Source organism: Schistocerca gregaria, chromosome 1 (genome assembly GCF_023897955.1).
Source record: "Schistocerca gregaria isolate iqSchGreg1 chromosome 1, iqSchGreg1.2, whole genome shotgun sequence".
In the NCBI taxonomy this organism is placed as follows: Eukaryota; Metazoa; Arthropoda; class Insecta; order Orthoptera; family Acrididae; genus Schistocerca; species Schistocerca gregaria.
Window position 1 is genome coordinate 525299609 of NC_064920.1, and position 17349 is coordinate 525316957.

The 17349-nt window shown below is 42.6% G+C and overlaps 1 protein-coding gene across 1 annotated transcript in view; it reads left to right on the forward strand.

Moving 5' to 3' along the window:
- LOC126278978 (odorant receptor 43a-like) overlaps positions 1 to 16766 on the forward strand; it is a 55921-nt gene extending 39155 nt beyond the window's left edge. Inside the window, exons 6-8 of the mRNA XM_049979322.1 lie at positions 1006 to 1119; positions 6744 to 6899; positions 16707 to 16766. Of these exons, the coding sequence (XP_049835279.1) occupies positions 1006 to 1119; positions 6744 to 6899; positions 16707 to 16766 (330 nt within the window). The remainder of the gene's footprint in view (positions 1 to 1005; positions 1120 to 6743; positions 6900 to 16706) is intronic.
- Positions 16767 to 17349: the final 583 nt, after the last annotated feature.

A 17349-nucleotide genomic window follows, 5' to 3' on the forward strand; every position in this document is an offset into this window, starting at 1 on the left:
GGACAAAAATATGGCATCACCAAGAGAAATTCAGTTACTCTGCACCAGAGCAAGTTGCGCTGCTGTATTTTACTACGAACGGCTCCTGTGTAACGTCCTCAATATGTTGCAAGTACCATTTATAGTCACAGCAATGTTCAGTGTAGCTGTAAGTGTATGTCGGAGCGAAGTGAATTCTAATGTGGGCGCACTGTTGCCGATCGTATGGTGCTTCTATAAACAAGGGTGTCGAAGTGTTTGATGTTCCAAGAGGCAACGTATCAACGATTTATGCTGCATACAACGAAAAGCAGAAAGTCACAATCTTGTGAAATGTGTGTACTGAGTGATCGTGACAGACGGTCACTGAAGAGGATTGTAACGAAAAATAAGAGGAAGACAGGTGCGAAAGTCACAACAGTGTCTCATTCGCGAGCCCAATCAGCCCCCAAACAACAGGAAGGCCGTTTAATGAATAGGGGACTGCAGTGCAAGCTGGAGTTCCAAAATCGGCAAATGCCCATAATAGGAAAACTTGCTGACAAAGCCATCAGACCTAAATTATGGAGCAATGGTAGCAAATCATGAATCGTTAGTCATGAGTCATGCTGTTAACTTTTGGCACCTTATGGCTGAGTTTATGTACCAAATAAGAAATGTGACGGGGACTCAGTGACCATTAATTAAGATTAACGCAACAACTGACTTTGCTCAGCCAGTAGGAATGAGTCCATTTATTTTCCTTTAACTCGTGTCTAAACTACGCAGACAAACTTATCCTTTCTTTGTGTCCTTCCGTTAGAAATTGTTGAGTCTCATCTACGGGAAAACGCAGTCTGTTATCAGTGTAGTATCATCCACAACACGGAGAATTACAGATCATTTAATCTCAGCGAGTTATATTTGAACAAGCCAGGAATTTTATTTCCTTTAAATAAATCATATGTACAATACACTAGCGTTGTTACATCTTTTATAGTTTGAAGAAATTTTTAGGAAGATACCTAAATATTACGAATCGTGTAGCTGTTGCAGAGAGACGGGAACGTGACAAAAGCGTTGAAGCCACTATCGACAGTACCACCTCTCCTCTACGAAACTGGCCTGTTCTGTATCTTTGGTCAGATCTTAACCGACCAGGTAAGACTACATTTAATTATCATGTATTAAATCAATCCGAAGTTCACGACAGGTTGCAGTCAAATGTAAGCGCAACTAGCGTTATAGCTGTATACTGTAAATATTAAAGTTGCATGTAATTCATCCTAAAAGAAGAAGCTGTATTTGTGAGAACATATTAAATGAAACAGAAGCTTTTCCTTGATAGCCGCAAAAAGCAAACAGGAATATGTGATGACATGGGAAACGTCCAACTTATTTAAAGAGGGGCAATCATTACCCAACGTAAGTTGGTCGCAATAACGAGTTCCCAATTTTAGTAACTACACCGAAACTTGTTCATTCTGCTTTATACATGTGATGCTTTGCTGAGCAAATGAATGAACACTATCTGCATTCAACAATCAATGCTGCACATTGAGTCACTCTTATGTGACAGGAGAAAGTAATTTGCGTTAAGTACATCAGTCACAGATTTTGACTGTAGGGTAGATAACATCGCTCTCGATGAAGGTTTTACGAATACTTATGGTGGGAATATTAATGTTAGAATTATATTTCGATTTGCTGCAGTAAAATAATGGCCTCTGTCATATGACAGAAAAGACCGCCGTTGCAGTTGATTAAAATTGTGCGAGCGGTAGCTCGACGTTTCTGTTCTTCCGTCAGGTTTGATGATAATACTCGAGTTCATAAGACAAACTTAGAAACCAGGATATCCGTCTATGTCGATATGCTTTAAAGAGATCACTTTTCCAATTTTGAAAAATGTAGTCTTTAAGTAAACTATTAATCCTTTTAAGAGGCCAAGACGTGTAAAACATAAAGGTCAGAATGGGTGACGCCTGGCTGTTATTTGTTAATAAAATAAGGAGATATCAGTAAATGGAATAGGTATTCTTCGTTATAGGAAATAAAATAGGGAGATACCTGTAAATGGAAAAATGTCATTTTGTATGACAGGAGGGGAAGGGAAAAAGCCATCGTTTGTCATATTGACAGATGAATCAGTTTATATGGAATAGTTCAGACAATTTTAATTTCTACCCTTTATCTCTCGAAGAACACAACACGTACAAGATCAGGCCACTGCACAAAGATTTCCCGTTATCTTCAAGCACTGGAACTGAAGTACACCTCGATCAACAAATGAATAAGGTTACAAGAGATGGTTCCCGGTATACACAACAACACTTTCTGTTAGCAGAAATGTCATCGTCGCTGAACACCCATCACGCTAAAAAGATACCTGAAGGTACTTGCGAGGTCGAAGGACACGATTTCAGTGTGTATGCGAGTTCGAAAGATGCCGAATATTCGATCACCAGTAAATTGGTGTTTCACATTTCTCCCCTTTCAAGATATGTCGATATGGCCAGCTGTGAGAATGAGACTGTAGCTAGAGTCACGAACGAGGGTTGTTGAGTTACGGTTTGTTCTGCGCACCTACATCACGCACTCTGCGACAGCCAGTGAGCGTTCAGTAGTATTTTGAGCGCTTTGCTTTGACAGTCTTAGGCAATGCGCGCATTAAACGTCATTGTAGTGTATTATTTAGTAAAGTTTTGTTTTGTTTATAGCGACTTGTCACTGCTGATGGTCGTGGCATGCGACAGATTCTACATGCTCTACCCTCCATAAGTTTGGAAACACCTAGTAACTATACACAATGGAAAGCAAATACAGTATAAAAATGCATTTTGTTGTTTTCCAAGTGTTTATTAAGCTCAAATAATACACAGAAAGATGCAACAATTAAATTCTCGATTCCTCACAATAGCCACCCTCTGCTTTCATCACTGCCTTGCACACTCTCGACATGCGCTGCGTCACTTTTGCCCAGGTTTCAGTTGGAATTAATCTCCATTTTTTCTGCAGGACCTCCCACAATTGTGACCCACTCATGATTACCCGTTTGCGGATCCTCCTGTCTAATTCATCCCGTAGCAGCTCGATTGGGTTACAATCAGGCGATTTGGGCGGCCATTCCATGTTTCTCAGTAATTTACGAACCTCTCGAGACTTCATACGTCTCGCTTGTGCCAGAACTATGTGTTTCGGGTCGTTGACTTGGCGCAGGATAAACCCTTTCCCAATGAGACCCAAACCACTTGTCTTCGCAATTTCCACGAATGGCATGACAATCCTTTTGGTTCATATTTCCATTCGTTTTCACCAAATCTCGGACTTTATTCCGTCCAAGCGATCCCCATAGCATCACAGAACCCCTTTCATGCTTTACAGTTGGAATTACGCACTGAGAACTTAAGCGTTAATTGGGTAAATGGCGTAGAAATTGATGGCGTTTGCATCCAAATATTTCGAAATTGGATTTATCACTGAATAAGACTCTTTCTCCATCCCCCGCTGCCCAATGTTGGTGTGTCTTAGCCCAATGAAGGCTTTTCTTCTTGTTAACAGGGCGCAACAGTGGTTCCCTTGTTGATACATAACCTCGGAGGTTGTTGTCTACCAGGCGTCGTCTCGCTGTTGTCTCAATCACCGGTGTATCCCTCGTTGCGTATAGTTCAGCAGTCAATTCAAGGACAGTTTTTAATCTTTTATATTAGAACAAATAAGCCCTCGGTCACAAATATTAAGTCAAAATTGACCAGGTTTTGACGCTACTATGAGCGTCGTCTTCAGAATTAGACTAACTGAAACATATTAGGTAGGGTTGCAACCCTTGTTCACAGTACGAGCAGCCCTTAGCGGCTCGACATCTCACAACTAGTTATGACGTCGCCTCTCCGGCTTAGATCTTTTTTAATATGTGACTTGTAAGTACTGCATCTTTTGCAGTCAGTACAAACTTTAATTTTATTAATGTATTATATAACTAATATGTTTTAGAACAGTTAGTCTAATTCTGAAGACGACGCTCATTGTAGCGTCGAAACCAGGTAAATTTTGATTTAATATTTGTGATCGAGGGCTTATTTGTTCTAATATAATTCAGACACGGTCACTAAGCCTTAGCAGCTATGTTCAGAATTTTAATCTTTTACGTTTACTGGTCACTACCAAATACTTTTCCTGGCATTCTGATATTTTCCTGGGTGCTCTTGAGCGCGGACGATCTCCATAGGAGGCTGTTTCTCGATGCCGGTGTATGGTTCAAATGGTTCAAATGGCTCTGAGCACTATGGGACTTAATGTCTGAGGTCATCAGTCCCCTAGAACTACTTAACCCCAACTAACCTAAGGACGTCACATACATCCATGCCCAAGGCAGGATTCGAACCTGCAACCGTAGCGGTCGAGCGGTTCCAGGCCGGTGTATGGTTTTGACAACTACACTGATGGAAATCATCAGTTTCTTTAGTACTTGTTGGACACTACTCTCCTCTTGGTGCAAAGTGATTATCATTACGTGTGATTCATGAGGAATCTGGCACTTTGGGCCATTTTCAATGGCTTTCGCTGAGTGTTATGCCTTTGTGCAAACGCAACTACAAGTGAGCAGAAATGTAAAAACGTACCTCTACATAGCCATGTGGTCTACTCGCGCCACCTGGCGTGTTTAGTAGAACTGCGTGGACAGGTAACGTCGGTTTACATAAAACGGAGCAATGCTAGTATTCTAGTATGTATGTACATACAACAATTAAGTGTACAATACTGTACTTGTCATTATTAACTGTTATTTGAGCTTGCTATTCCGTATTCTAACCAATAATTCACATAGATCACTTCTATCTTGCTCCGTTTTAATACGCAGCTTTGTGTTTCCAAGCTTATGGAGGGCAGTGTAAGCTGGGTGCAGGATAAAGCATGTGTTAGCGCGTACCTCAGCAGTCGCTTGGAACCGTGAACAATGCAATCCCCGCCAAAGGCTTTACCTGTGTGAAACGACATCGTTTTGAATCCGACTATTGTACGTAAACGAGGTTGACACGCTGCCGATGCCACACCTCGCAGCGACACGACAACGCAGGCTGAACGCCCTCAGGTCCGCATGTCCGTAACAACACCTTCGGCATCTACAGTTAGACGTCCTCTACCGCGGGCTGGATTGCAGATGCCGCATACTCCTTAGACTGGAAGGAGGGTGTGAACTCGGCGACGGAATTGCTCGAGTATTGGTTCATAGTGTCGTGCAGTGAAGGCTACGTAAGCAACAAAGTGACCACTTTCTGGCGGTTTGATTTGTGAGTTGACGGAATCAGCAGTCACCACTGCAGTACAGTCAAGGCCATCTAGACACCATGTGCTGCCTGAAAGAATTTTTATAGTCAAAAATAATGACTGCCAATCAAACAACACCCCATACTGTGCTACAGATAACCAAATGCGACTGAAAAGGTACTGCAGTTTCCTCATAACTAAGCTCACTGAAAAAAAAGTATTTGTTGCCTGTATAAAATAGCACATGGGTTTGTTGTGAGCGCTGTAGATGGTGTAAGACTGACAACATACTGTTAAATGACGCTTCATCGATGGTGTGGTGTGATGTCACGTGTGTGCAAGCTGTACGCAATTACTAAACTGCATCACAGAACTGTCGCACTGGGACCACCCTACGAATAAAGTGGCCTGGTTTGTAGATGTATTAACAAGGACTGTTGAAAGTTGTACCGCTTGCAGTCAAGTAACACAGCATTAGAAAAGTCGTTATAACTAGATATCAACCGACTGAAGAGGAGTGTTACTTCTTGCTAGAGACAATTGGCTTCAAACCCGACTGTAATTGCTGCAATCTGTTAATGAAGTTCTATATCAACCAGGTTCCAAGCGAACATTGCGAAAGGAACTGCATTCAATAAACATATGCTGTCAGGTACCTGTTAAAAGGCCGTTGTGCACAGTGGTACATGTAGATTTATGTACACAATCCAAAAATTGGAAAGCAGCTGATTGGAGAAACGTAATGTGCTGTGACAAGCTGCGACTTTCCAAACGATGCAGAACATCAAGTCAACCACTTTGCCCAATGAGTACATTAGTAACTGGAGAGTAATGTTACAGGTTTCTGATTACACGTAAACAGTAGAAGAGCGTGATGCAGCTGTCGGACTCTGACGGAGAATATCGTCGTTCAAGCCCTTGTAGAAGCTACTGCTCTCATTGCTCGATGAAAAATACTTCAACACCTTCCTATATGATGCGTACTTCCCATATGAAGTGACCTTCTTCTTGAAGTTGTCAGATATCAGACTGAAATCCCCACGGTCATTCCGACAAATGTGGACCGTTTTACTTGAACAGAATGGCCAAGGTTCACACACAGCTGCCTATAATCACTCTCGAAGCGCAATCGCGCAGTCACCCCCATCCCCCATCCGCTCATTGATGTCACGGATTTGCAGTATGCAGTATGCCAAGCTCCGTAATAATAATTGTACCAGTGCAATTTAATGGAGCAATATCTAACAATAAAAAAGAGTATGCTAAAAGAGTAAAGAACTAAAAGTGGAATGAGTGATAAACTTTAGTGTAAAGTTGGTACAATCCTACGTAATGTATTTGAAATTCTTCGATCAAAGGTATTTTTTATAGCGATAGACTATGAATGAATGTACACTGGCAGTACAAAAGTAAATGTAAACCAACTAAAATAAAATAAAAGAGATAATGTTTGTAATTGTTGTCTAACAAAACGAATACGTGTTGTTATTTCCAACAGTGGACGATTTGTGTTACAGAGCGAGAAGTTGGCTGACTCCGCCTTCAGCTGCGGATGGGTCGACTGCGACGATCGATTCAAGCGGGATTTGCTGTTTCTCCTCATGTCTGCCAGGAAGCCTCTGGAGATCACGGTGGGAAAGATGAGCAAGTTATCTAAACAGATGTTTGTGCAGGTTAGTAGACAAGAGGTTAGCTCGAATCTGGAAACTGCATATCTTTCCAGAATCACTAGCAGCATAGTGAACACTCAAAATACTTCATTTTAACGTAACTCTTCAATAAGAGATACTGCACCAATCCTTTGATTACGTCCTGAGCAATGTCGTTGTACAGACATATTTTCATCGCATTCCTGTAGCTTCTGGTGATATTGCAGATGGTATAATTTGTACAGCAAAAAACTGTGGCGAATTCTTGTGAAGCTGTACGTTATTGTAGTGTTGTTAAATACAAGCAAAAGATGAAAGGAAGAGACAGGGAGAAATCCAGAAATCCAGAGCTACCACGGAGCTTAGACCTCTAGGTAAATTCCAGAGAGCAGCTGAGTACCTCCGTTTCCCGACGGTTCACCAAAAATAGTATTGTATGTGTTCATTCCATGACACACGTATCATAACGTGCACAGGACGACGTAAATAATCTCATTGTCAGTAAGTGTGCAGTCCACGCTTTCCCAGATGACGTCGAGTAATAATTATTTTCTGCTGCTTTCTTAGTTAGTCGGTATCCAGCAGTCTCGAGTATGGAGAGGACTGAGCGCCAGTGTCTAAATCTTAATAAAAAGTAATTTACAGATTTTGGAATGTTGTGTACATAATTCTGAAGCACTGATAAACTGAGAGACGATAAACATAAATAAATCCGACTTGTGACATCATTACCAACCTCACTTCCTAACAGTATCGCACACATGACATAACTTGAGAATTCGAGATTGTATTTGTCTTCTGGTTTCATCAGCGAAGTACTAGCATAATTCATAAAGAAGACATAGGACTTTTTCCATCTCATTCTTACCGGCGAAGTTACTTCTGTTTTGAGATGTAAATGCTTACTGTTCCCTTGAAATGGTGTATACTGTGCTAATCAGTTTCTCGTCCTCCAATCTGTCCGCATTTTATATCACGACCTTCTTCTGCTATCAGCCGTTTTAGTTATTTCTGGGCGTCAAAGCAGTGTGACGAGCCAAAGACTTGTAGAAGTGGCAACACGCTACAGCAAAACCATTAAAAGTCGTTAAGGCTAACAGGCCATTTACCTTCTTGTTCTGTGCGGATGCACTCGCATTGCCCGAACTCTTGCGGGACTCGGTGAATTTGTCTGCCGCGAGTAATGAGTGTAGTGGGCACGCCTGTAGAGTGTGGACATTAATTTGGGAACGTGGGTCTCTCAGGGAGCGTGTAAGGGATAAATCCCTGCAGTCACACTATCCTCTGTGCTCTCGGCGGCTCAAATGGATAGAGCGTCTGCCACGTAAGCAGGAAATCCCGGGTTCGTGTCTACATCTACATCTACATCCATACTCCGCAAGCCACCTGACAGTGTGTGGCGGAGGGTACCCTGAGTACCTCTATCGGTTCTCCCTTCTATTCCAGTCTCGTATTGTTCGTGGAAAGAAGGGTTGTCGGTATGCTTCTGTGTGGGCTCTAATCTCTCTGATTTTATCCTCATGGTCTCTTCGCGAGATATACGTAGGAGGGAGCAATATACTGCTTGACTCTTCGGTGAAGGTATGTTCTCGAAACTTTAACAAAAGCCCGTACCGAGCTACTGAGCGTCTCTCCTGCAGAGTCTTCCACTGGAGTTTATCTATCATCTCCGTAACGATTTCGCGATTACTAAATGATCCTGTAACGAAGCGCACTGCTCTCCATTGGATCTTCTCTATCTCTTCTATCAACCCTATCTGGTACGGATCCCACACTGCTGAGCAGTATTCAAGCAGTGGGCGAACAAGCGTACTGTAACCTACTTCCTTTGTTTTCGGATTGCATTTCCTTAGGTCTCTTCCAATGAATCTCAGTCTGGCATCTGCTTTACCGACGATCAACTTTATATGATCATTCCATTTTAAATCACTCCTAATGCGTACTCCCAGATAATTTATGGAATTAACTGCTTCCATTAGCGGACCTGCTATTTTGTAGCTAAATGATAAGGGATCTATCTTTCCATGTATTCGCAGCACATTGCACTTGTCTACATTGAGATTCGATTGCCATTCCCTGCACCATGCGTCAATTCACTGCAGATCCTCCTGCATTTCAGTACAATTTTCCATTGTTACAACCTCTCCATACAGCACAGCATCATCTGCAAAAAGCCTCAGTGAAATACCGATGTCATCCACCAGGTCATTTATGTATATTGTGAATAGCAACGGTCCTATGACACTCCCCTGCGGCACACCTGAAATCACTCTTACTTCGGAAGACTTCTCCCCATTGAGAATGGCATGCTGCGTTCTGTTATCTAGGAACTCCTCAATCCAATTACACAATTGGTCTGATAGTCCATATGCTCTTACTTTGTTTATTAAACGACTGTGGGGAACGGTATCGAACGCCTTGCGGAAGTCAAGAAACACGGCATCTACCTGTGAACCCGTGTCTATGGCCCTCTGAGTCTCATGGGCGAATAGCGCGAGCTGCGTTTCACATGACCGTCTTTTTCGAAACCCATGCTGATTCCTACAGAGTAGATTTCTAGTCTCCAGAAAAGTCCCGGTCGGGGCACGCACTTTCAACTAACCCCGTCGATGTACATCAACGCCTGTCGATAGCGTAGGGTGTTGTTTTAATTATCATTTCATTCTAGAGAGCTGCATGGTCACTGATGGTCTTTCCTCCCCCGCATCTCGTGGTCGTGCGGTAGCGTTCTCGCTTCCCACGCCCGGGTTCCCGGGTTCGATTATCGGCGGGGTCAGGGATTTTGTCTGCCTCGTGATGGCTGGGTGTTGTGTGATGTCCTTAGGTTAGTTAGGTTTAAGTAGTTCTAAGTTCTAGGGGACTGATGACCTAAGATGTTAAGTCCCATAGCGCTCAGAGCCATTTGAACCATTTGAACCTCTTTCGGACATGTCGGAAACAACAGAAACCATCTTCATATCGCGGACTTGAGGTGTCATACATCTGTACATGAGATTTCCACACTCCTAACCGTCCCTAGGTCCACTGTTTCAGATGTGATGGTGAAGTGGAAACGTAAAGGGACACGTACACCACAAAAGCGTACTGGCCTACCTCGTCTGTTGACTGACGGAGACGGCCGACAGTTGAAGACGGTCGTATCGTGTAACGGGCAGATTTCTACATAGACCATCACACAGGAATTCCAAAGTGCATCAGGCAGGAGATGAAAGAAACTTGGATTTCATGGTCGATCGGCTGCTCATAAGCCACACATGACACCGGTAAATGCCAAACGACGACTCGCTTAGTGTGAGGAGCGTAAACACTGGACGATTGAACAGTGAAAAAACGTTGTGTGGAGTGACGAATCACGCTACACAATGTGGCTATCCGATGCCTGGTGAACGTCATCTGTCAGCGTGTTCAGTGCCAACAGCAAAATTCGGAGACGGTGGTGTTATAGTGTGATCATGTTTTTCATGGAGGGTGCTTGCACCTCTTGTTTTTTGCGTGGCACTATCACTGCACAGGCCTACATTGATGTTTTAAGCACCTTCTTGCTTCTCACTCTTGAAGGGCAATTTGGGGATGGCGACTTCATCCTTCAACACGATCGAGCAGCTGTTCATAATACACGGCCTGTGGAGGAGTGGTTACATGACAATAACATCCATGTAATGGACTGGCCTGCACAGAGTCCTGAACTGAATCCTATAGAACACCTCTGGAATGTTTTGGAAAGCCGACTTCGTGCCAGGCCTCACCGACCGATATGCATACCTCTCCTCAGTGCAGCACTTCGTGAAGAATGGGCTGCCATTACCCAAGAATCGTTCCAGCACCTGGTTGAACGTGGGCTTGCGAGGGTGGAAGCTGTCATCAAGGCTAAAAGTGAGTCAACACCATATTGAATTCCAGCATTACCGATGGAGGACCCCACGAACTTGTAAGTCATTTTCAGCTAGATGTCCGGATACTTTTGATGACATCGTGTATATCATCAGCCAACAGCGAGGTGGGCCTGATATATAACTTGAAATCAGTCTTCATTCGCACAGTCTTGGAATCTAGTTAGGAAATCATGATGAAATGTTTCTATTACTGAAAGATAGTCAGTTATGTCTATTCCACAAATGTTTGGGACCAAGAAAATGTTCCGTGTTATGAACTGGAAGCTGACTTTTTCATGCCATTAATTATTGTTTTATAGCATCAATCTTATCCGCCATATCTGTTGCCAAATAATTCTGCTTTTGCATCAGAACAATGAATTCAAATAATTGGAGATGACCATTTTCACTACTGCACTCCTCAACTCAGTTTTTTCCCTAATTCCTGTCTTCAGTTCAGCCAGCATTCACTCTCGTGTGTCAAAAGCCAAGTGCGTCACAGCGTATTTGTTCGATATTGCAGTGCCTGTTCACAAGTATGATGCATGCATGCTTGTGCGAAGGAACATTACGTAGTACTTCTAAACACAGGCACTGCAGTAGCTTATTCAATATCCGACATCATGCAAGCGATTATCATTTACAGCGATTCCACTATACGTGAATATACAAAGTGAATATAAGAGTGCAGGTTGTAGACACATGGTTCACAACGTACGGAAGTCTGGGTCTGACAGTGAAGCATGCTCAGATGGGGTAACGGTGCGGTGACCGGTCACGATAAGCGGGAAACATGGATTAGAGTCCGGTGCGGCAAAAATTGTCATTGTCGTTGTTCGTTATACAGCTGATGTTTGTCCATACTGGCAAATGCGAATAAGTTTCAAGTATATCGTCTTTACTTTGGTATTTTAATGACTTTTCAGTGTGTGTGTCCTTCCTGCTCATAACATTGCCGTGACATATTAAGCACTTTACGTGGCCATCAAAAGGTACGAAAAGTAAAGCAGTTCAAGTTTCACGTCCAGTGATGTGCCTCCTCCACTTTCTGTCTCTCACTCTCTCTTTCTTCTTTCTTTTTAGACGAGTGCAAAGACGCCTTGTTATTCCCAATGTCGAACGTAAATTTAATTTGTAAATATATATATCTTGCTAGCAAAGTGTTTGTCGTGTGGCAAGAGGAGGGGACTGGCTGGTTGTGGTGCGGTCCGGCTGCAGCCTTGGTTCCCCTCTTTCACCTCATCCGTCACTGGAGACCCATTCGCCGGTACTCGCTCTCGCGGTGCTCTGTTCCGCCAGGCCTGTCTTCGAGTATTAGCAGGTGACGTAACACAACGCAGAATATGAGTGAAATTGTGTCATTGGCTACATTACAAGGATTTGTCGCTGACTAAAGATCATGTGTTAATTACTCCAGGACCCTGAACACAAAAAAATTGGTTCAAATGGCTCTGAGCACTATGGGACTTAACTTCTGAGATCATTAGTCCCTTAGAACTTAGAACTACTTAAATCTAACTAACCTAAGGACATCACACATATCCATGCCCACTGAACACAATCGTATAAGATGACATAGTACACTTTGTGAAGTTCAGAAGTGTTTTAGACTGTTGATCGCCGTCTCACCAGCGTCTTTATGCGCGGCGAGACCGATCGATAGGAAAAGATAAAGGTAGGCCCATTAGACACTGCAGTATGTCACTGATGAGAGGTGTCAGAACTATGATAAGAGAGTTCTTACATGTGAAAACTGTTTTAACTGGTCGGTCACTCGACGTCTGTATTTTCTGGGAAAACAGATTTCTTCCTTTTCTTCCGCTGGTCAGACACAATCTCTTACTCTGCGAGTACTGGAACCTAATACTCCACATTCTGGTTTCTGACTTCCTCCCAGTTCATAAACGAATTTATTTCTCCATTGCAGTACGTTTGATTTCCCTTGTTCATCATGCACCCTACGTAGTTTTCATTGCCTTCCAAACACTAAATATTCTCGCTGAAGAGAGGTTGCCACAAGCGTAAATAATAAGAACGAGAACAACCAATGAAAGATAAATGAGGGTCTCCAAACCGCCTCCTTACTGCTTGAGACTGGTAGATTCGACAGCGTGAAGAGTCTGCTACGAACATACAGACGAACTAGGTAAATTGCAGTATAACTGACTAAGATTACAGCCAACAGAAGCAGATTCTACACAACATGTTACTCCCCTGATATCTGATGGTCGGCGAATCTAAAAGTATCAAAAGCAATGGCAGTTGATGCATATGTAAGACAGGTTTCGGTAGTAGCGACCACTGTAGAAAAGTCAAGGTTGTGGCAGTAGTAATAGGACCTTCTTATTGTTGTAATTTTTGTATAGTTTGTAAGTGTAGTACTAATAGCATTACATGAAAAAAGATAACTGCAAGATTCGTCAAAATGATTTGCACTAACGAAAACATACGGCTCTTTTCCCATTACTGTAAAGGAAAGAATGTGGTAAGAAAACTATGCTGACAGAAAACAATCACAACACCAAATAGTAATTACTGTAGGGTGATGAAATTTTGCGAATACACTAGTTCAGGTAACATATTTAAACACGATCACTGGTTAATGTAAGCACGAGGTAAGCCATTGCAAATGTGAAGTACTGATACGCTGCCGGCCATTTTGGCCGAGTGGTTCTAGGCGCTTTAGTCCGGAACTGCGCTGTTGCCACGGTCGCAGATTCGAATCCTGCCATGGGCATAGATGTGTATGATGTCCTTAGGTTAGTTAGGTTTAAGTATTTCAAAGTCTAGGGGACTAATGACAACAGATGTTAAGTCCCATAGTGCTTAGAGCCATTCGAACTGATACGTTAATAACCAGTGTAATAGCCAGAATGTTGAATGCAAGAATGCAGACCTCCATGCATTCTGTTATACAGTCGCCAGGTTTCAGTTTTGGGAATAGAGTTCCATGATTGTTGCAATCGGTTGGTCTGTACATGAACGGTTGCTGCTGTTTGTTGATGACGCTGGAATTGTCGTCTGATGACATCCCATACGTCCTCGATTGCAGTCCGATCTGGTGACTGAGCAAGCCAAGGCAACATCTCGATACTCTGTAGCGCATGGTGGGCTACAACTGCGGTACGTGGGCGAGCGATATAATATTAGAAACACTCCGTTGAATGCTATTCATGAATGGGTGTCAACACATCGAATCACCAGACTAACGTACACATTTGCAATCAGGGTGCGTGTGACAATGACAAGAATGCTCCTGCTGTTATACGAAATCGCACCTCAGACCATAACTCCAGGTAAAGATGCAATGAATAAAGCACGCAGATATGTGGGTTGCTGCCCTTCAACTAGCCTCCTCCTAATCAACACCCGGCCGTCACTGGCACCGAGGCGGATCCATCTTTCATCGGAAAACACAACAGACGTCCATCATGCTCTGCAATGCGCTCTCGCTTGATGCCACTGAAGTCGCAATTAGTGGTAGTTTTGGGTCAGTTAGAGGGCGTGTACCTCGAAGCTGTCCTTGAAGTAACCGATTTGTAACAGTTTTTGTGTCACTGTGGTGCCAACGGCTGCTGGAATTGCTACTGAAGATGCCGTACGATCTGCCAGAGCCGTAAGCCCAACATGAAGGTCTTTCCTCACTGGAGTGGCACGTGGACGTCTGGAGCCCGGCCTACTTGCGAATGTACATTCTCATGACCACCGCTGCCAGCAACTATGTCCAACTCCTAAATTCCTAACAAGTCTGTCTGCGTTACCTCAGAAGGAACATCCAGCATCTTGTAGCCCTATTACACGACCTCGCTCTGTCTCGGTGAGATGACGATAATGTTTTCTTCTATTCTACTAACATCAGCTCACCACACCAAGTCTCAGAGGCAATACACTTAGCACTGTTACACTTTGTATCTAAAGCAAACCTGACTTGCGTCCTCTTAGTAGCGCTACTGCCGGCCGGCGTGGCCGTGCGGTTCTAGGCGCTTTAGTCTGGAACCGCGTGACCGCTACGGTCCTAGGTTCGAATCCGGCCTCGCGCATGGATGTGTGTGATGTCCTTAGATTAGTTAAGTTTAAGTAGTTCTAAGTTCTAAGGGACTAATGATCTCAGAAGTTAAGTCCCATAGCGCTCAGAGCCATTTGAACCTCTTGTATTATCCCTGCTTCTCTTTCTTATATCACTGAAAGCAGTAACGTGAGCATAACACCAGGCATCTTTGCATAAACATTTAGACGATTTATGTGCAGCGAAGTGTGGCAGCGCAAAGTCTACTATTGAATTTCCAAAAATTTTGATTTGTGGCTCCCTCTAGAGTCGCTGCTGGAGACTAGCATTCGGAATCGGTATCATCTTTCCTGAATATATGCGTATCAGGTCAATTCGTTTTACATTCATTTGACTCCTCAAGAATGACCCACCCTTCATCCACGTTTCTTCCAGCTTGTGGAAAGCTTTCATCGCTTGTGACAGGGAGTTTCTTCATTCCGTGTTACCCCACAGTGAGCTCTAGTGAATCTTATGGCAAAACCTGTCATCTGCGTAACTTCAGACTTCATGGAGGCTTCTGCAACATTATGATAATGTGGAGGTTGTTGGCGTGCGTCGTGTTCCTCATCAGTTACTTCCTACACAATGCTCAGCGTCTTCATGTGTCCCCCTTAACCCGACTTTGTCAAAGACCAGAGTTGCTATCGCTTGTGTAGGGATCTTACAGTGTTCTAATTAGTTCAATACTCTCACAGTATAACCCATTTTCGTAAATGATCGCGAAAGTGTTTTTTGACAGCGTATAGCTAACAGGGAACACCAGAACATCCTGACGAACATTCCAACTGAGTGGTCGAAATGTCGACTGCGTAAGTAGGATCTCAAGAAGAACATAACGTCGCCTAGGAATGCAGGAGAATTCACTGACAAAGGCCACTTAAGGCTTTAGATCTACATATCGGGAAGTTTTCCTGCAACATGGAAACATTATGGAGCAGCTTCTCTCTGCGAATCTTTCGATAAAATCTCCTTTATTCTCATAACTGCAGGATGCTCTAGACCTTCCCACGGGAGCGAGTTATGATTTTCATCATCAATTGTCTTTACTGTAAATTCCTGATGACACGCTCACATAAAAAGTTTCCTTAAGGTGCTGTTCGTATATGGTTCGACAACATTTGCAACACTAACGTTAAGTGCCACTTCTTCCCTATCCTGTACGACTTGTTCACCAAACACATTACTGACAACCTTTGCGGCTGAATCAGGTATTTCAGCTAGTATGGTTTCCTTTAGTGTGTCATTGTAATAAAGTTCATATTAAACCCAACAATCAGAAGGGCTATTCCTGAATACCTACTGCTTACTCACTGGGATAGCCACATTCTTAACCCGAAATATAGGAATCAGTTTATCTCCACGAACGGGAATTACTTTCATTGCGAAGTTGTCGACCAGTAGTTTACTTTTAGGTATGTGTGACAATGACGTCGCTTCAAACTCGGTCTCAAGTCTTCCCATCATCTCAATACCATCTACTTGGACCTTCATACGAGGACAAGCAGCAATATCTTTGGTATCTTTGACAACAGTCTTATAATTCAACTGTCCTCTGAGTCCGTAAACATATTAGACAGTGACCTGCTGTAAACACTGGGAGCTTCCGCCCCTAGATTAGGATGGGTTTCATCTTTGCATTTTAAAACTCGATGTATACGGTATTAATTGCCTCTGTAAAACAAAATCCTTAAATTCCCTCAAATTTATTCTTATTATGGACATTTTAAGAGTTAACGATTTGTCCATAATTTTTTTTTTCGCCTGACAATGTGTTTTGTGTATTAGAACTATTCTTACTTACTCTAATTCTACTCTTAATATGATAAAGAAAATAAACACCTATATTTTTTTGGAGTGACTGAAGTGTAAATAGCTGCAACTGCCTTAATATACTTTTTTTTATCTCTGCAGGTGCTGAATGGATCTTATGGACTGCTGAATTTGCTGTATCATTTTCAAAGCATACAGTAAAATGAAACTACATGTAATAATGAATCATACACCACACTTTATTTACCTACTATACAATTTTTAATGATATGGCAAAAGCCTGAATATAATGATTTTCACATGATGCTCAGACACGCACAGCTAAGGCTAGATTTGTAAAACGAAGGTTAGAATCTATTATAAAATAATAAAGGACATCCATGTTAGTAGAAGAGTTTTCGCTTCATGAGGAAAATTCATCACAGTTCAAGATATTTCATTTTTTCTTACTTTTGATGAACATATTTCACCTTGTGAATAAATCCAGAAATTAGGCCACAGAGAATTGAAACAAAGAACTGAAAGAGCACCAGATAATTCGTTTGAGATTGGTGGAAGTGTCCAAGCTAAAATAAGAAGTACCTTGTACTCTGGGAATTATGGAAGTATCTTAATGACTAACTTGAGCAGAACAAAGTATGTAACACTGAATTACAAAAACATTGAACTTAGACACCTCGTCAGGTATCGAAAGTTGTTGATTTCTTTACATCCCGTATATTATCATTGCGCTATAATTCGACGTCTGCCACATGACCCACAAGATCACTTAAAATATTAAAAG